The 20,991-nt window shown below is 37.4% G+C and overlaps 1 protein-coding gene across 2 annotated transcripts; it reads left to right on the forward strand.

Annotated features, from left to right (window-relative positions):
- The first annotated feature begins 1,431 nt into the window (after positions 1-1,431).
- LOC109099082 (GTP-binding protein Di-Ras1-like) lies at positions 1,432-11,057 on the forward strand. 2 transcript variants are annotated; one of them, XM_042733404.1, is made up of 2 exons: positions 1,432-1,467; positions 8,795-11,057. In XM_042733404.1, exon 2 carries the CDS (start codon positions 8,850-8,852, stop codon positions 9,435-9,437), a length of 588 nt encoding a protein of 195 aa, XP_042589338.1. In that variant the 5' UTR covers positions 1,432-1,467; positions 8,795-8,849; the 3' UTR covers positions 9,438-11,057. The 2 variants fall into 2 exon arrangements, with proteins under 2 accessions (XP_042589338.1, XP_042589337.1); XM_042733403.1 differs by lacking the exon at positions 1,432-1,467 and adding an exon at positions 3,379-3,545.
- Positions 11,058-20,991: the final 9,934 nt, after the last annotated feature.

A 20,991-nucleotide genomic window follows, 5' to 3' on the forward strand; every position in this document is an offset into this window, starting at 1 on the left:
CTGATGAAACTGAATTGAATTTAGATTAAAGTCATTTTAGATAAAAGTGTCTATCAAATGAACAAACATCAAACTATTGATTTATATTCTCTTGAACAAAGTGTGCATTGGGCTCAAAAAGGCTGACATCACTAGTTTGGAGGACTATAGGGGAAAACTGCCACATGCTGCTTAAAACAACACATTCATAATATTCAATGTGAAACATTCATGTATCTAATACTAATCTGTCACTATCCCACAGCTGATATGGCTATAATAGCCTACTTTAAAAGAGGTTTCATTTTGATCAGAATATTGTATTTAGACATCTTGGTCATCGTGGGATAAGCTGTACTGTAATTTATGTTGTGTGAGGATTTCTCAATAAGATACAACAACACATTTTATAAATCAACCTCATATTAAATCTGATGTCAGCAGTCTTTTTGCAAAAAAAAAAAAAAAAAAAAAGAAATAAAGAAAAAAGTGATTTAAACAGTGTCATGAAATAATTAAAATTCCAGTTTTGATGATAGAGATTTTGAATTGAGTGTCATTGAGTGCAGTGAGCATTTAATTTGTGATGCAAATTAGCTGTTTTAAAAAGGTTTAATACAAAGACTTAATTTACTGCGAAACGATTGTTTTATTGCTTTGTCGATTCATCAAAAAAACATTAGAGGGAGACAAATACTAGTTCACATGTGAGCAAAAGGTTGTCCTGGCGCCAGTATGAACACACCTTATAGTTTACTATACTTTATAGTTACCTTATAGTAACCTTAAATACCTTATATTTAAAATAAAAAATATCCGAATATATTCTTACCCATAAATAGTGTGTTTCAAGGCTATTTTTTACTTGTGTGTCCCAGTAAAAAAAAAAAAAAAAATCGCTTGTTTGCACATCTACCCCTAACTGAATTTTTTAGTCACTTTATTTCTATATCCCGACAAGTCTGATAGCTGAAGCACTTCTGTTAGCTATTTTAAAATACAGTAGCCTACTATTTCCATCATTCCAGTGCCTCCATCCATCCCCAGTGTGTGCCCATAGAGGAAATGTCGAGCTCAAATGGTGTTTTAATTAATGTAACATGCCCCCCTTTAGTGACGGAACAATGTTTTATGATCAACACGGCATAGACGGAGAGCAGTTGAACGGTATATAGCAGGTGGGGTTTTTGTTCTCGTCGTGTAACGGGACACAGGACGCGGGGGTGAGCCGCATAGGTCGCAGATCGCGCTTGCGTGCGTCAGAGAAGACGTGGTAGGACAGCTGGAGTGCGCGCGCCGACCGCACCAAGAGCAATAACAGCATTTTCAGCGACATCGCTCGATTTAAGCCATGCAAATAACACGAGAAAATGAAACGGGACCGGTGCGGCAGAGAATGTAAGACATTTGTCGTGTATCTGATCTCCTAATGCTTCCTATAATCTAGACTACTAACAAGAGTGTGGGACGTTGCTACACAGTCGCCAGGTAAGAATAAATCACTTTTCACTAGCGGTACATGCATCATTGTTTTAATATGTAAAGCGTTCAGACAAATGCGGCTTTCATGTATCGATACGCTTGTGTCTTTGACGCGCGTCCTTCGTGTGACGGACCGCAATAGCATCTTTCGGCGCACAGCGACGTAATGACTTTGAGGATCCTTTGCATTTTGTTATCCATCGCTTGTGTGTGTGTGAACGATGCTCTTTTGACGACAAACAAGCGATTAACGACTTCACACGTAAAAAAAATAAATAAATAAAAATAAATAAAAATACAAATAAAAAAAATCGCTTCTTCGATCCGTAATAAATACGTTCGGTTCAGTGCGAATCCATTGTGAATTACGCGCGGATGATGTATTTGTCATCAGCGTGAATGTGGAACGCGGACATGTGATTGAGGTAAAAAAAAACAAAAAACAAAATAAAAAAAAAAACGAAATAGCATATTCTTGTTTATCCACTGCCTTCCCATTGCGTGTTCATTCATGGTTTGGGCTGGGACACTATGTGCCTTGATTACCCAATTGGATTGAGAGAAACTAACAGGATGCCTGGTTTGATTGCTGTTTGCCTAATGACAGCGTTAGCGCGGCAATATTAACGCCGGTTGTAACAGCAAATCCGTTGATTTAGAGATTCTGGAGCTGCATTCCATCAGAGCTTGACGGTCTCAGGGTCCGCGCTTATAGAGTAAGCATTGAGTTGATGCGCTGTTGTATTTTTTAGACATCACATGCTGTTAGACTTTTGCAGGTCTCCTGTAACCCTTTTTGTAGGCCATCCTCAGTTTCCTCAACTCGAGATGATATTTTGAAATAGTTTCTTTGTGGAAAATCCAAATATCCGTGTTGATTAATACATTGCCCGATGAATATCCACACAAAAAGTTCTGAACTGATCTGAGGGTCATAGGTTTTTTCTTTAGTAATCATTTATCACTTAAATAGTTTTCTTTCACCGCATGTATGATAGGCTGGCATGACGTACTTACACCCACTGGTTGGTGCCAGTTGGTTACTATGGTAACCTTACAGACGATGACATGCAAATTAGATAGATATATCAGTATAGATCTATAGATATAATATTCATAATATCTAATATATATAGTATATATATAGTCCTCGAGGTTCTTCTTGCGGTTTTTTGCATTTAATTTGTGATGCCAATTAGCTGTTTAAAAAAAGGTTTACTACAAGACTTAATTTACTGCGAAACGATTGTTTTATTGCTTTGTCGATTCATCAAAAAAACATTAGAGGGAGACAAATACTAGTTCACATGTGAGCAAAAGGTTGTCCTGGCGCCAGTATGAACACACCTTATAGTTACTATACTTTATAGTTACCTTATAGTAACCTTAAATACCTTATATTTAAAATAAAAAATATCCGAATATATTCTTACCCATAAATAGTGTGTTTCAAGGCTATTTTTTACTTGTGTGTCCCAGTAAAAAAAAAAAAAAAATCGCTTGTTTGCACATCTACCCCTAACTGAATTTTAGTCACTTTATTTCTATATCCCGACAAGTCTGATAGCTGAAGCACTTCTGTTAGCTATTTTAAAACATACAGTAGCCTACTATTTCCATCATTCCAGTGCCTCCATCCATCCCCAGTGTGTGCCCATAGAGGAAATGTCGAGCTCAAATGGTGTTTTATTAATGTAACATGCCCCCTTTAGTGACGGAACAATGTTTTATGATCAACACGGCATAGACGGAGAGCAGTTGAACGGTATATAGCAGGTGGGGTTTTTGTTCTCGTCGTGTAACGGGACACAGGACGCGGGGGTGAGCCGCATATCGCGCGCTTGCGTGCGTCAGAGAAGACGTGGTAGGACAGCTGGAGTGCGCGCGCCGACCGCACCAAGAGCAAAACAGGCATAACAGCATTTTCAGCGACATCGCTCGATTTAAGCCATGCAAATAACACGAGAAAATGAAACGGGACCGGTGCGGCAGAGAATGTAAGACATTTGTCGTGTATCTGATCTCCTAATGCTTCCTATAATCTATGACTAACAAGATTTGGGACGTTGCTACACAGTCGCCAGGTAAGAATAAATCACTTTTCACTAGATGCACAATCATCATAATATAAAAAGCAAACAGACAAAACAAATTCCGCTTTCATGTATCGATACGCTTGTGTCTTTGACGCGCGTCCTTCGTGTTAAACGCATCAATAGCATCACACCGACGTAATGACACTTAATAACCTTTACAATCCTTTACACATCGCTATCCATCGCTTTTAACTGTGTGAACGATGCTCTTTTGACGACAAACAAGCGATTAACGACTTCACACGTAAAAAAAAATAAATAAATAAAAATACAAATAAAAAAAATCGCTCTTCGTCCGTAATAAATGACGTTCGGTTCAGTGCGAATCCATGTGAATTACGCGCGGATGATGTATTTGTCTCAGCGTGAATGTGAACGCGACATGTGATTGAGTTAAAAAAAAAAACCAAATAGCATATTCTGTTATCCACTGCCTCCCATTGCTTGTTCATTCAGGTTGCATGGCCAATATGTGCTTTATTTCCCAACTGGATGAGAGAAAATAACAGGATGCCTGGTTTGATTGTTGCCTAATTACAGCTTTACGCGCAATATTAACGCCGGTTGTAACAGCAAATCCCGTTGATTAAGAGATTCGGATCTGCATTCCATCAGAGCTTGACGGGCTCAGGGTCGAGCTTATAGAGTAAGAATTGAGTTGATGCGCTGTGGTATTTTTAGACATCACATGCGATAGACGTTTGCATGTCTCCTGTAGCCTTTTGTAGGCCATCTCAGTTTCCTCAACTCAAGATGTAGTTTTGAAATATTTCTTTGTGTAAAATCCAAATAATCCGTGTTGATTAATACATTGCCCTATGAATAGCCCACAAAATCTGAACTGATCTTGAGGTTAAATATTTTTCTTTAGTAATCATTTATCACTATAAATAGTTTCTTTCACCTCAGTGTATGAATAGGCTGCAGTGACGTAAATTAAACCCACTGTTTGCCAGTTGGTTACTAGGGTAACTGACAGAAAGATGACATGCAACATTAGAAATATATATATATATATATATATATATATATATACTATATATATATATATATATATATATATATATATATATAGTCTCAGTCTTCTTGCTTTTTTTTTTTTTAGCAGTATCTCTGATGACATTCTCTCACTCTTGTTTTTGCTCATTCTCTCCATCATCCTATACATGCCCTCCAGGGCTGTTTCCACAGTAACCGGAGAATTCCCAGAGTTCCAAAAACGATGCACAACTGAGATGTTGCCAAGTAGTTCAGGGAGAATCTCTAAATACATCTTAGGTGTTCAAGGGCCTGATGTATCTACTGACATCATGCAAACTGGTACAAACCAGCAGAAAACAAATGCGATACCATCTACAGTGGTGCCTCAGTGCTTACAGTACATCACACACATGGCCAACCAGACAAAACAGACCTTGGAATACAGTATTAACTGTTGTAAAATCACTGTAATTTATAGTTTTGAGTAGCTTAACAACCAACAGCAACACCAATATTCAATAGATAGTTATATTTGTTGTAGGGCTGGGCAAGTTAATGCATTATTATCATGTTTACGCATTAATTGATTAATGCCAACAATTATTTTATCGCGCATTAACACAGTTTCTTTTTTATGAATATCTGTTGCTCACTGGCTCTGAATACACACAGACAAACCATGGGTCAAGGGAGAGGTGGGATGTTGATCAGTACTGGCTTCGGATGAGTGTCATCACGCATCTCAACCAATGAGAGCATTTGGCCTAAGACTGCAGCAGCGCTCACATGAATGCTCCTGGTCAAATTATTTAGGCTAAGCATTAACATTTACAAACCACTGTCCACTGTTATTTTTAACAGAAAAGAATACAACATGCTCGTAATCAGGACTTCAAAATTGGGAAATAGGAAGTTTCTGATAGCATGTGAAGACAGCAGAGAAGCGCTCTCGCTCAGCACAGTGGAGTGCATCGTTTTGTTAACTTTGTGGTTTATTATTTTGAGTCTTTTGGGATATACGGAATAGCTTTTTGCTTATTTTTAATTTGATTACATTAATGTTATAAGTTGAGATTTACAAGAACTATATGTAAAAGGAATACTGCTGTAAAAAAAAAAAAGGCACCTTATCGGCACACAGCAAGGACATTAGAGTTTGCAAACCAAATGTTATTGCATTTTTATTCATATAGCAGTACTTTTAAATGAAAAAAGTGCACAATACACTACTTTTGAATGCATTATTGAATTTTGTGCATACTGTGATTAATTGCGATTAATTGCAGACAATCATGCCTGCACGATTTTTTTGATATTACAGTAATGAGTAAAGCCTGTTCACACAATTGACAATAACTATAAAGATAACTAGACAAGTTACTTTGAAGTTGCATGGGAAAGTCTGACCTGTTAAAAGTAGTTTTAAAAGCTTGCAGTTTGAAGGTGTTCATTTGAAGAAGTCTGAAATTTAAATAAACAACATAGATAGATAGATAGATAGATAGATAGATAGATAGATAGATATTTGCTAGGGTTCTCGGGGTGGTTTCTAGGGTGTTGCTGTGCAGTTGCTGGGGTAGTCTGTGTGGTTGCTTGGGTGTTGATAGGTGGTTGCTAGGCTACTCGGGGTGGTTACTAGGGAGCTGCAATGCGGTTTTAGTTATGATTTTACTTATTTAATATAATTATGAATGTTTATGTGTTAATATGGTTTACCAAAGTCTATATATTTTATTATTATGAGGCAGAAGTGAGCTTCCATACACTTGGGCCATAAGTGTATAGAAAATTATGTCTTGTCAATGCTGATTAGCTGTTGGTACCACAAAAATTTAAATATATGCTTCCCTAGTGGATATCCTGAGCTGTGATTCAAACTTTTAACACCACTGCTATCTACCTTAATATACTTTTTGCTTGCAAAGGGCTTATGAGAAATAAATGGCTACATTTAATGTTTTTTGAATGTAGAAGGTGGTGTAGTTACTACAGTCTAAGTGGCCCACAAAAAATAATCAAACTCTGAGCCTTTAGCTCATTCAGTCAGTATTGTCAGTTCTGTATCAGTATTAGCTGCCAATTAACAAAATGTTACATTTGTAGCTGAAATCTAGTAGCTGTTCATATTGATACAGTGTTTTGATTTTTTATTTATTTTTTTATTGTTGTTGTGTCTGTGGAAAGGACAGAAAGTACAGAAATGGTATCTCATCCAGCCATTTATTTATCTTCACTCTGACTGTTATTTTTCATATGACTGATCCATTGTACCCAAAAGCACATTGCATCACTCAGTCTTGTGCATTAACTCCAGTGGACAGGATTTACTAAGCCTCTTTATAAAATGTCTGACCTTAACATTTGATCAGATTTTTACTATAAGAAAAAAAAAAAGATGGAAAATGAGAGGTATAAGGGGTTGCCAAAACATCCTTAATATTCAAAACTTGCGTACCACTGAGATCGCGTCTTATGCTGCCGGCAAACCAAAGAGGTCTTTAGTGAGAGGCTCATCTGGTCTCTGTTCATCTGAGTGATAATCATTACTGCTAATTTAGAAGTACCACTGAATTTTCCTCTGGGGCTGAGAAAATGTAAGCATTTTCAGACAAAGTTCTCTGTTAATCAAACCACAGTGGTCTGGTTTGAATATATTGATCTGTGATGTGAAAATTATGCATTTGCATAAATCTGTCTTGAGGCAGTCAGGAAGTGGCCCCTGTCTCCAAATGCTGCAAGAATTCAGTAAGGTGCCAGAAATATCTGGTGTGATCTTGCTTTCCACAGGAGACTGAGTCCAACGGCTGCTTCACAGCAAGATAAATGAGTCATTAATAGATGACCTTGATGCTGATGGCAGCAGAGAGACCATCCTACTCAATTCACAAAGGCACACAGGCATACACTCATATGTATTTACAGACAGACACACACACACACACACACACACACACACACACACACACACACACACACACAGAGAGAGAGAGAGAGAGACGTTCATGTCAGGAAAATGCTGACCATTATCTTTCCATCCTCTCCATGTATATAATAATGTCAAGCAACCCTCTTACAATAGTGTCATGTGTGCATCTCATGAAACGGTTAAGAACATGCCATAGCCCTTTTTCTAAATCAAAAGAAAGAAATCAGATATTATATTTTGCTTTAACACTATGCCGTTATAAATTTTTGTGTGTCATTTCTGAGGTAGCAGCATCAAACTACAATTCCAAACAGGCCTCCATCTCTAATTGGTCAGAAAATCAGAAAGTCCCGCCTAAAATGTGCATTACTGGTTGAGCCGATGTTGCTATATTGAGCTGGTCATTAAGGGTGCTCAGACAAACAGATCAATGTTTTGATAATGCCACAGAGCCACAGTGTTTACACTTTTGATGGAATAAACCTATGCTTACTTATCGCCATCTCTATATATTAAGCTGGAATAAAAAAAATAAAAAAAGAAAGAAACATAATTGACTTTTAAGAACATTTCCCCAAAATGTTCTGTGGTTTAATGCAAAAAAATTAGATGGTAGTATTTCTTGAACTGATTTGAAAAATGTATGCAGATTTATATATTTATATATAGGCTATGTATAATTTTCACTTGTATACTTTTTATTTTAAAGTTTTAAAGTGAGAATGGTAAAATGTATAAATCTCAATCATAAGCACAGTATAATACTTGAGAGGGCACATAGATATATATTATATAATGCCATTCTAAAATTATCTTGAACTTAAAATCACAAAATTTGAATTGATTTTATTTGAATTCCGTTTGTAATTTCATATGAAAATAATACAAATAATTTTATTTCAATTAGTGCGTCAGTAGTGATGAAGCATAGCTATTTTTTTTGTTATTTTAATTTTTCATTTAATAGTTGCAAGACATTTTTATTAATTTTGTAATAAAGATTAGCTATAGTTTGCAATGAGTGGCTTTACATTTAACATTTTCATAATGATGTTTTGCCATATTGGTGGCTGATTCATTTGAATTTATGCAATTTAGTTTGTATGTTATTGTATTTTCTGAATATGTGATGTTTCGGGGTAGGATTAGGAGCAGACCTTCATGCTTACTTTTTTCCTAAAAATAAATAAATATATATATATATATACACACACACACACACACACACACACACACACACATATATATATATATATATATATATATATATACATTGGATACATTGTCTTAATGTGCATGTTTACCAAATGAAACCTTTTTCCTTTTTCAGATCTCAGGGAATAATTGAGTCTTAACCGCCACATACCCCGACAAACCCAAGCAGCATGCCAGAGCAGAGTAACGATTACCGGGTGGTGGTGTTTGGAGCAGGGGGAGTGGGCAAGAGCTCCTTGGTTCTGCGCTTCGTTAAAGGCACCTTCAGGGACACCTACATCCCGACGGTGGAGGACACATACCGGCAGGTCATCAGCTGCGACAAGAGCGTATGCACTCTGGAGATCACAGACACCACTGGTAGCCACCAGTTCCCTGCTATGCAGCGTCTGTCCATCTCCAAGGGCCACGCCTTCATCCTGGTCTACTCCATCACCAGCAGGCAGTCGCTGGAGGAGCTGAAGCCCATCTACCAGCAAGTGCTGGCCATCAAAGGTAACGTGGAGAACATCCCCATCATGCTTGTTGGCAACAAGAGCGACGAGACCCAGCGTGAGGTGGAGACCAAGGAGGGCGAAGCTCAGGCAAACATCTGGAAATGCGCGTTCATGGAAACATCAGCCAAGACCAACACCAACGTGAAGGAGCTTTTTCAGGAGCTCCTGAACCTGGATAAGAAGCGTGATATGAGTCTGAACATGCGCTCCAGCAAGCAGAGACGTGCAGACAAGCTGAAGGCCAAGTGCAGTGTGATGTAGGAGGCTGGATCCATCCATTACTCAACATGTAACTGACTCCTCCAAATGTACATAAGTCCCTCACCTTAAAGGAACAGTACGCGCAAAAAAAAAAAAAAAAAAAGAAACTTCTGTCATCGTTTACTTATTATCCTGTCATTTTAACCCATATGACTTTACTGTTTCCAGGGAACACAAATAGAAGTTTTAATACAATTGTACTGGCTGCACTTGTCCATGCAACCAAAAACCTTAAAAAAGTGAGATATATTCCAAGTCTTATAAGGGAGATCATATGATATCATATGATAACTGTGTTGAATTTCAGAATCCTGATTCATTCAGACCAATTTTATGAACTGAATCAATTGATTCTTTGAAAAGATGCCAAACTGAACCAGGGTGAATGTAAAACTGTAAATGTCAATTTTTTTTCCCTCTCAGATTTGTAAGTCTCGGAAAAAAGCACTCTTCATATGGACCACCTTTATGATACTTTGATGGTGCAGTTGCACCTTTATGATTCTTTTATTTCTTCTTTTTGTGTGTTAAACTGAAGTAAGTGACACAAGAATGAGCAAACGATGACAGAACTTTCTTTTTGGGCGAACTCTCCCTTTAACTCTCCATCCCTCTCAGTCTTAATCAGGTAATCTTTAGTGCGCATCCAAACGTCATCAATCTCCCTTCCCCCTGTATGTTCTGGCTCCTGAAGCAGTGAGGACGTCCCACGATTCTCACACATGCTCTCTCTCTGCTGCTTTCTGTTGACTTTTTATTGAATTCAAGTTGGACCAAATCATCAATGTGGCCATTTTTATGTCAGGCTGTGTCTTTAATGGTACGGTTTCGAAATGCAGACAAAAATGTCTTGAACTGGTTCTGCATCTTATGGGATCCTCACCCAGAGGAAGAAAAGGCCTGGGCACAGCTGAAGAGGCGACACTATCCGCTCTTCCAAATTACATATATACTATAGCAGCACAAAAGAAGCCTGTTAGAAATCAGAAAAAAACAATTCGGGACGAAGGACATTCTTAGTTAACCGGCTTGCCAGTGATGTAACCTGGTATAACAGAGTAAAGTGCATAATGCATGTCTGATGATATAAACTACCTTCATATTAAATGTGATTGAGATATTTCCATCGAGAACAGAGCTATACCTTATTGAAGCACAGTGAATAAGTCCTAAATGTGATCATTTCTAAAAGCTATTTTTTTTTGTGATGGGTGGGGTTGGGGTGTCGACTGGTGTTTCATTTTACTCTGTTTTGTTTTTCAAGTGTTGATGGCACTCGGAAACCTTAATATATGCATTTCATCATCTAACTAAAAACATATATCCTGTATGTGAAATCTATGTGTATTATGAGCACTAATGAAAACCCCTGTACAGCCCCCGTTTTTTCTGTCAGTGTCTATATTTCCTCAGATTATTTAATGCCATTTGCTTTAGCAATACATGATATTAAAGCACTTTTAGAATCTTGAGCACATTCAAAACACAGAGCGTTAACCTTTACAAAAAATGTTCTTGTCAAACACTCTGCGTTTACAACTTTACTGCAGATAAAGTGTTTATTCAATAAATATTATGTGAGGGACCAGAAAAATAAAGAAGCACAAACAAAAGAAAAATTATTATTGCTTGTTTTCTTTTGTGGTTCTGAACATCTGTATACAGTATAAAGTGGCTCCAAACGTATGCATGAAAATATCTGATCTTCATTGCATTTAGATACAAAGAATTAAACCAGTGATGTTTGAGCTTTTCTCAGAATTAAAGTCACTTTTATTAGCCATTTATGAACCAACAGGACTCAATGTGTTTTTTATTTGATGTATAAAGTTTGTTTATTAAATAGAACTGTATCAACTGATTTATCGTTTACAACTTCTTTTTGTGATGTTTTCCTTGGGGAAAAAAAGCCACTTGCTTTGATATTTCTTTAAAACAAAAGACATCACTACATTTTTAAGTGTAACTTAAATGTCAGATACGTTCTGGGGCCACTGTAAATAAGGTTGCAGGTACTTACCAAAAAAAAAAAAAAAAAAAAAAAAAAAAAAACCTCTTTTATATCAGAGATGTGAACTCTCTGCCCTTATTATGTTACTGCACTAGTCATGATGGATTATAATGATGGATACTGAGGGGAATGGGTTTACCTGAAGATGCAGAAAGAGCATCTGGTGGAACATCTGCTCAGTCAGTCATGGTGTATCTCTGAAGATTCAACTGAAAGCGAAGCATTAATTAGCAGACGAAATAAAAGCATAGATTTGTGTGTGAAGATGTTACTAGTTTGTGTAGAAACGTTAAAATGTCCAACTATACACTTGGATATTCACTTGGTCTGATTTCACGCAAACATACTTGAAGTCACAGAGATGTACAGTACTGTGCACTTTCATTATTTACATTTTAAGAAAAAGTTCAGAACAAAAGAATTTAAAGGGTCATGAAACCCCAAAATAGTTTTGTTTTTTGTTTTTTTCATTTGTTTACACGCAATTTTGAAAACCGGGTTCTTTTTTTCAAAATATAAATCACAATTATCCAAACACCACACTCAGTTTGCATAATTCCTAGACTGTTTGCAAAATGACACACTTCAGTCAAAACATATACACATTTGTGAAAATGCTATTAGTTTTCATTTAAACAACACAGTCCTCAATGATCAGACACTATTGCAGCCAGTTTCATACTGCTGTGATAAACACATTTGTAAAAAAAAACTAATTTTAGTAGATTTTTGGCCAGACATTGTTATGTAAGGGATAATTTAGATGGGAGAAGAAAAAAAAAAAAAAAAAAAAAAAAAAACCACAACATTCTTCATGATTAGTTTGAGATATAGGGAGAATGTACACAAATAGGCCTACTATACACTTACCAAGCACTGCACAACACTGATGCTGAAGACTGAATATTTCAAGTATTTCAATACTTACAGTATTTCTTACCATAATCAGTTACAGTAATCAACCAACAATGAAATCAATGAAACAAATAAAATCTGTAGACAAATAAAAAATTACTGCATGAAGTACATACACTTTGACTCTGAGGAAAAACTACTGTAAAAGAAACAAGAATACTGTAACTATTCATCATCTCTCCGTCTGGCTGGATCAGGCCATAAGATTTCATCCACATCACAGGCTATGTCTTCATTGGCAAGGCACCGAATCACCTCGTGTGACGAATCCACCTCTGCACAGAAGCTGCTTCGATATGATCACAGGCCTGCTCCATGGCCTGAATGACGGGCAAACAGTCATTGGACCCAATGTCCCACACCTCCCACACCCACCCCCAAAAAAACCTAAAAAAACTCTTCAATTGGATTCAGGAAGGGGAAGTATGGGGGAAGGTATGAGACTTCCAAATTCAGGGTGCTCATGGAACCAATTCTGGACCAGAGCAGCCCGATGTAATGAAACATTGTCCCGGTGCCCTGGCACATTGGTGATTGCCCTGTGTCCAATTACATTTCTCCGTCTTCTTGTTTTCGCATGGTTAAATCCAGCCTCATCCACATATATAAATTCATGTTGAATTTCTGCAGCATCCATTTGCAAGACTCTCTGAAACACAGTAAAAGACAATAGGATGCTATTCAATATCTATTGTGCAGTATTATTTTGTGCCAGAACATTATGAACAGTGCACAATACCAGACCATAGTAAGATGAACAACACATACCTCCACATACTCATTGCGCAGATGTTTCACTCTCTCTGAATTTCTGTCAAATGGTACCCGATACAGTTGCTTCATGTACATTTGATTTTTCTTGAGGATTCAACCTAATGTTGACAGAGACTCGTTGGATGTTATTGAAAATATGGTCATCATTGATATTGGCTTGGATTTCTCGCAGCCTGATACAATTATTGGTCAAAACCACAATGGCAGCCTCTTGCGCACAAGTGAACATAGGGCCCCTTCCACCTTGGTGTCCTTGACCCTCAGCCCTATGTTTAAAAAAAGAAAAAAAAACACCCCAACAACATGCAGCCTACTGTTAAATGTCACAGTAAACAATATTGATAATAAGTACAGCAAGCTTCAGTTTCAATGTGCTGTGTGGTTAGCGTACCTGTTTTCTCAAAGAAATGTCTGAATTACTGACTCAACAGTATTTCTGCTGAGATTTGGTTGAACTCTTTGTCCAGCTTCCATCAGTGTCAGTCCATGGTTGATAACATGGTCAATAAGTGTTGCACGGATTTCTTGAGTCAATTTCTTGAGTGTAATTCACAATCCTTATCTGTGTCCAAGGTGTGAAAATGTGTGCAGTTTTACAAATCACTGTGTGTAATGGTTTGCAAAAAGGGTGAAGCAGACATTGTGTGTAATGTTGTGCAAATCTGTGGATATGTTTTGCTTATTGGAGTAGAATTTTGCAAATTGTGTGGACATTTTTATTTTAGTGTGTAAACAATCGTAAACAACTGTAACAGATATGCTCAGATTGCACACCAATGAAAATAACAATAGCACTCATTATTAAGTGTTTTATTATTATTTTTATTTATTTATTTATTTATTAGGAGCCATTATGTTCTTTCGGTTTAAAAAGCAAAGTTGAGTCTAATTGGTATTTAAATATGTTTACCTAACAGGTGAGTTTAATTCAGATTTATTTAAAGATGTCTATTTAATAGTGAATAAACTCTTGATCTTGTTCTTGTAGATCAGCTCTACCACTATTTTCGTCTTGGAAAAAGGTCCAATTTGTTGAGAAAAGTTACCTGAAATTTTATGCGGTTTGCAGACAACTAACAATACACGTGTTTAATGTTCAAAATGCACTTATCTACTAGGTTTGCAATGTGTACGTCAGCAATAAAAGTGTAAAGCCATTGTCCACTTTACATAAATTTTCCTTTTGGACACAGACATTTGAAGGCATATTTTGTTGGAGACAAATTCCGTGGCACTGTCCTCTGCTTGTAAATAGAGTTATGAAGTATTATAAAACAAAAAAAAGCTGCATCATGGCTCAACAATTAGCACCACTGTTGTGTGTGTGTTAAAAAAAACATTCCACAAAAAAATATAAAATAAATTTTTTAAAGCCATGGTATGTTATTAAAAAAAAAAAAAAATGCCCTGACACTGCCCTCTGGTGGTGAAAAGAGGTATGTTACAGTAAATTAAAATATGTAAGAAAATTGTCCACAAGTAATGGTGCTTTTTGAGCTTTAGATATTAAAGTAAGGTGCTACTTTATATACACGTTCACATCATGACATGAATACAGCATATTTAACAACAATAAAGATTAATTAATATAGATATTCTGCCAAAATATGAAAACATAAAGGGATGAAGAGATATTGTAGTAGGCTAAGTCTTTTTATGGCTGAGAATTGTCTTAAAGTCAGTATGAAACTGAAGTAGAGATTGTCTTTTTCTCTCTACTGTGACGTCTATCCGAGTGAAGGCATCTGAAATGAGAGGGCGGGACTTGATTTCGTCATTCGGGAATTGATTGGATCGTTGGAAGTTGGGCGTTGAATGCCACTGGATTCACTGGCGACACCCGAGCATGAAGAATTTTTTTTAATTTAGTGAGGAAGACGACGAGCATAGACGTTGGAACAGGGGGGGGCTGGGGGGGCGGCCGCCCCCCTTTCCCCACCCCTCTCGGGGTCAGGCAGCTGGGGGGGGGGGGGTTTTGTTCGTTGTTATTGTATATATATATATATATATAGATATATATACTATATATATATTATATACTATATATATATATACAGAATCTGAATTCAAATGTGTTTGATTTTAAGCCTACATTTCAAAATTTTTTGTCAGAAAAACAATGTATTGTTTTTTAAGCCTTTCGCACGTACGATCACACAAGTGTAATCAGTCTAGGCTGGTCCCTGGAAGCGTACGATCAAGTGCATCACATGATCAACTGCTAAATTCAAATGTAGAATTTAGCCAGACACAGGCGGGGCTCAGAGCTGTCATATATCACAACTTTCAGTGTTTTCAACCACATACTGTTTATTTTAGGTTCGCAAAACATATAAATTCACATAAGTACTAAAAAAAAAACAATACATTTAGAGTTTGTAAAATACACACTGATGATGTCTATGGAAGAGGTAATAATAATACCTTTTCCATTATAATTCGACACGTTTATATCATATCAGATATACACATTGTGTAAGTAACTTCAATGTTTACTCCATTCTATTCACAGTTCACCCAGCCACTTACTTTTAAGTATTATTAATTTTTTTTTTTTTTTTAATATTAATTTTTTTTTTTTTTATCTTTTTTTTAGGGAGAAGTGGATGAATTCACGTGTTGTAAAATAGAGGTTGTGTAAATCCAAACAGATCCGATTCTCTGAACTGCGTCTGCGGCACAAACTAACACGGCGGCGCCCATCGCATACACAGCTCAACTAAACGCGATCGTTGTTTAAACAACAAATTATACTTCCACTTTCATGTATTTTACAATCAGAATATCAGATATTTCATGCCCATAGCTAACACATTTGTGAATATTCTGAATAAAAAAGGAAAAATGACATAAAAAGCAGATCATCATTCATTCAGCGCTGTTGCTGCTGCGGTGTGTCACGTGACAAGCAATGACGCGTCACCATGGAAACGCCGCCCCCCCTCTCACAATATAGTTCCAACGTCTCTGACGACGAGGACGATCAATGGCGAAAAACATACCTAACAGCAGAGACCAGTGCCGATCCTGACCTCCCTGGGGCCCTAAGCAAAATTCTGCTAAGGGGCCCTCTAACTGACCCGTGACGCCGTGAGCTATGTAAACCATTTGCCCATTGTCACACAGTCACACCGGACACTTCAGTGATCCCATACAATCCTTCCCCTCCTTTAAACACAAACAGTCGACAATATAGAACAACAATGTAGAACAGAATGAGGTTCAAACAAACAATATTTATTGAATAGAGTATTTCCTATAGAATATTAAGATAACAAGTGAATATTATTAAGTATTTGACAGTTTTCTCTGTAATAAGCCTGAATGGAAAGCTCTTCTAGACTTGTCTTTAGGGAAAGAAAAATCCAGTCCTGGTTTGAATGGACCTCTGCGCACTAACTCAGTCCTCATAAAGTAATCAAGAATTCACATTGCAAATAGTAAAAAAATGTAATGCTTGATATCCAAAAATGCATAAACTGTGAATGAATAAAAGCTAAAATGGCTTTGCCATAGCATGTTAAAGGTTTTTTTTTTTATTATTGTAATATATATGGGTGAAGCAAATTCTTGATTTATGGTTATTATTAAACTAAGGAGATGGACATCCACAACATTGGACCAGTATGTCCAGCTAATCAACATTTTAAATTCAATATAGCCTATAAATCAAGTCAACTCACTGTCAAATTATCAATACATTGCTTTCAATTTTGCATAATTAGTGCAGTGCAGTTGTAGGCCAATTAGAGTTTTTAACTACACATTGACTGAGACTAGATAATCAGTGTCTTGTTTTTAAAGTATGTAGGCATGTATAATGTGCACTTTTGATGAGGAGTGCCCATCATTCACGCCCATATATTGTACAGTCTGTCTGGTCTCCACATATATTTCTGCTTGAAAAAATGCGCATTTCATTTCGTGAATGCGCATATGAAACGCATGATAACACACGCGACGCGGTTATCTTTTCCGAGCTGCAGTAAACAAAACACCGTTGCACTTTGTCGTTTATCAAAAACAAAATAACGTAATAAATAAATTGTATTTTACTCTCACTTTTGTCAGGCACAAAAGTGATGCAAGAGATGCACTGCCTGCCTGCCCAGCTAGGTTAGCCAGACCGAAAAAAAACACAAACTGAAAAGCATATAAAACTTTACTTTGCTGACCTCAAAACTTAGAGAGGAGAGAAGACAAGTTTACCTGATTGTTGTTCCCGCAGTTCACTTTCATGGGTTTTTTTTTTTCCTCTTTTCGTGCCAGAAGGATAGTTTCGCTTCATATTTGTCATGGATGTTGTAAACATTAATTGACGGTGACGTGACGCGCTATGACACGAGGAGGAGGCGGGGCCTTGGAGTAATTTGCGGGGCCCTACGCAGCTTGCGTAGTGAGCGTGATAGGGCTGATCGGCTCGAGCAGAGACTGCCTGAATGACGAGCGTGTCTTTGATCAGGTTAAGTCACAGTGGCAGCTCGTGGGTATTATTATTTGCTTAACCACTTTAAAATGGCATTTTGGTTGCTCTTAGTCAGAAAACGTAAAGAAAACGACACACATACAACACAGAGATATAAGATCACTTACTGTTCTATCACTTGAAGCAAAACATCCATCCCTTCTTTAAAGTTCATGGTGTTAAAAGAGAGCTGCCTGTTGTGCCATTTAAATAAGCCGATTGCTGTATTCTATATCCAGCTTAGAAATGTTTTTCCCTTTTTTTAATTTGTATATATACTGTTTGAATGACAGCTTGGTAAATCTGTTGGCGATCAAATATTCTATATCGCTACTCATCATAAGTACTTGGATCATTATCAGTGCAGCGTGAGACGTTCAAACTAATATCACGTAATTTATGTCTCTATGATGATTGGTTGATATCAGAAGGGAGGCTAGCCTCCTCTACAAGATTTCTTTTCTCAACAATCATCAGCACTGAAAGTGAACACTCGATGCTGATTGGCTGATTGGCTCATCTCACCCCCGACCTCCCCCTACCCTTCTCTATCACCTAGCGGTTGTAATTACATCAGTAGATTAGGCACATTCGCGATTGAAATGTAGCGCTTTCCAACTTCATTAACATTTCATGGTATTACAACGGTGAAATTACAAACAAAAAAAATACACATTCTGAGATATGAACTGAAATTAATTGTGAATTCTATTAACATTAAATAGTCCTCCTCCCATTTTCACCTCAAAATTTTGGGGAGGCTGTGCCTCCCCTGACGAGCCGCCACTGTTAAGTCATATTCAGAAAAAAATAGTTTGCGATGTCCTAAGAGTAATGCTGTGGTAATATCCTAATATCCTTTCAATTTTTAAGGGTAGTGTACTTCCCCATGGCTTGCGTCCACACTGGTCAATGCATTGCATTGATTTCTATAAAGTGAAGCCCCCTGTTGTTTTTCCCCCTGTTGTTTATCCCAGAGCCATAGAGAAACAGAAGGTGCATTCACGCCTTATCGGAATTGCCATAATTATGAGATTCCAACTTGTAAAAAGCATTCACGTCTTCGTAGAAGTCATAATTACAACTTGTGAACCGGGAGTTTTCTGAGAGCTACGACTTGTACCACGTTCATTTCCAGCATTATCGTCGACTTGATAGCACAAATACTATTTAAACTGAACTGAGCTGGATGATTACATCACCAAATTCAATGATGAACTGCCTTTAACTGAAAAATGAGTGTTTACTATTGTCATTTTGGATTATTGACACACTTTTCCTAAATTAATGCTGTACAGTTGCTTTGACACAATTTGTATTGCTAAAAGTGCTATATAAATAAAGGTGACTTGACGCGACCGCTGTACCACATGACCACCGCAGGTTCTTTTTAGGCATTGATGGTGTTGCCATAGAAACACATAATTCAGAGTCAGAGGAAGTGAACCACTCCAAGTAGAACGTCACGTGTTGTCATCTCAAAATTACGGTTTGCAGCAATTTCTAGTGATTAGCCTATTAACACATCATGTGCATTGAGAGTGTATTGATAACTATGCTTTACAATCACATTTATTGTGGGGAGTGATGAAGAGACAGCATTAGCCTAATATTTTTTTCTAATATGCTCATTATTTATATTACAATTTGTATTTAGGCTTAAAATAGAGAAAATGTTTTTAAATTCCAGTGCAAAGAGACAAATTAGAGGCATTTGGTGGCCAAAAAAATGATATTCCTATGTAATGCCATGGTTAAACCACTAGATGCCCATATGGCTGTTTAATACAGTAAATATATTCTACATACAGTGGGTACGGAACGTATTCAGACCCCCTTAAATTTTTCACTCTTTGTTATATTGCAGCCATTTGCTAAAATAATTTAAGTTAATTTTATTTTCCTCATTAATGTACACACAGCACCCCATATTGACAGAAAAAAACACAGAATTGTTGAAATTTTTTTCACATTTATTTAAAAAAAGAAAAACTGAAATATCACATAGTCCTAAGTATTCAGACCCTTTGCTCAGTATTTAGTAGAAGCACCCTTTTGATCTAATACACCCATGAATCTTTTTGGGAAAGATGCAAACAAGTTTCTCACACCTGGATTTGGGGATCCTCTGCCATTCCTCCTTGCAGATCCTCTCCAGTTCTGTCAGGTTGGATGGTTAACGTTGGTGGACAGTCATTTTCAGGTCTCTCCAGAGATGCTCAATTGGGTTCATTATTTTAGCTGTGTGCTTAGGGTCATTGTCTTGTTGGAAGGTGAACCTTCGGCCGAGTCTGAGGTCCTGAGCACTCTGGAGAAGGTTTTCGTCCAGGATATCCTTGTACTTGACCGCATTCATCTTTCCCTCGATTGCAACCAGTCGTCCTGTTGCTGCAGCTGAAAAACACCCCCACAGCATGATGCTGCCACCACCATGCTTCACTGTTGGGACTGTATTGGACAGGTGATGAGCAGTGCCTGGTTTTCTTCACACATACCGCTTAGAATTAAGGCAATAAAGTTCTATCTTGGTCTCATCAGACCAGAGAATCTTATTTCCCACCATCTTGGAGTCCTTCAGGTGTTTTTTCATGTGTCTTGCACTGAGGAGAGGCTTCCGTCGGGCCACTCTGCCATAAAAGCCCCGACTGGTTGAGGGCTGCAGTGATGGTTGACTTTCTACAACTTTCTCCCAGCTCCCGACTGCATCTCTGGAGCTCAGCCACAGTGATCTTTGGGTTCTTCTTTACCTCTCTCACCAAGTCTCTTCTCCCCTGATAGCTCAGTTTGGCCGGACGGCCAGCTCTAGGAAGGGTTCTGGTCATCCCAAACGTCTTCCATTTTAAGGATTATGGAGGCCACTGTGCTCTTAGGAACCTTAAGTGCAGCAGAATTTTTTTTGTAACCTTGGCCAGATCTGTGCCTTGCCACAATTCTGTCTCTGATATCTTCAGGCAGTTCCTTTGACCTAATCATTCTCATTTGCTCTGACATGCACTGTGAGCTGTAAGGTCTTATATAGACAGGTGTGTGGCTTTCCTAATCAAGTCCAATCAGTATAATCAAACACAGCTGGACTCAAATTAAGGTGTAGAACCATCTCAAGGATGATCAGAAGAAATGGACAGCACCTGAGTTAAATATATGAGTGTCACAGCAAAAGGTCTGAATACTTAGGACCATGTGATTTCAGTTTTTCTTTTTTAATAAATCTGCAAAAATGTCAACAATTTTGTATTTCTTGTGTCAATATGGGGTGCTGTGTGTACATTTACGAGGGAAAAAATTAACTTAAATGATTTTAGCAAATGGCTGCAATATAACAAAGAGAAAAAAATTAAGGGGGTCTGAATACTTTCCATAACCACTGTATATTAGGCTCTGCTATAGTT

This window comes from Cyprinus carpio, chromosome B11 (assembly GCF_018340385.1).
Source record: "Cyprinus carpio isolate SPL01 chromosome B11, ASM1834038v1, whole genome shotgun sequence".
In the NCBI taxonomy this organism is placed as follows: domain Eukaryota; kingdom Metazoa; phylum Chordata; class Actinopteri; order Cypriniformes; family Cyprinidae; genus Cyprinus; species Cyprinus carpio.

Bases quoted from the DNA above. Each gene is read 5' to 3' on its own strand.
- LOC109099082 (XM_042733404.1), top strand. From the start codon at position 8,850: ATGCCAGAGCAGAGTAACGATTACCGGGTGGTGGTGTTTGGAGCAGGG.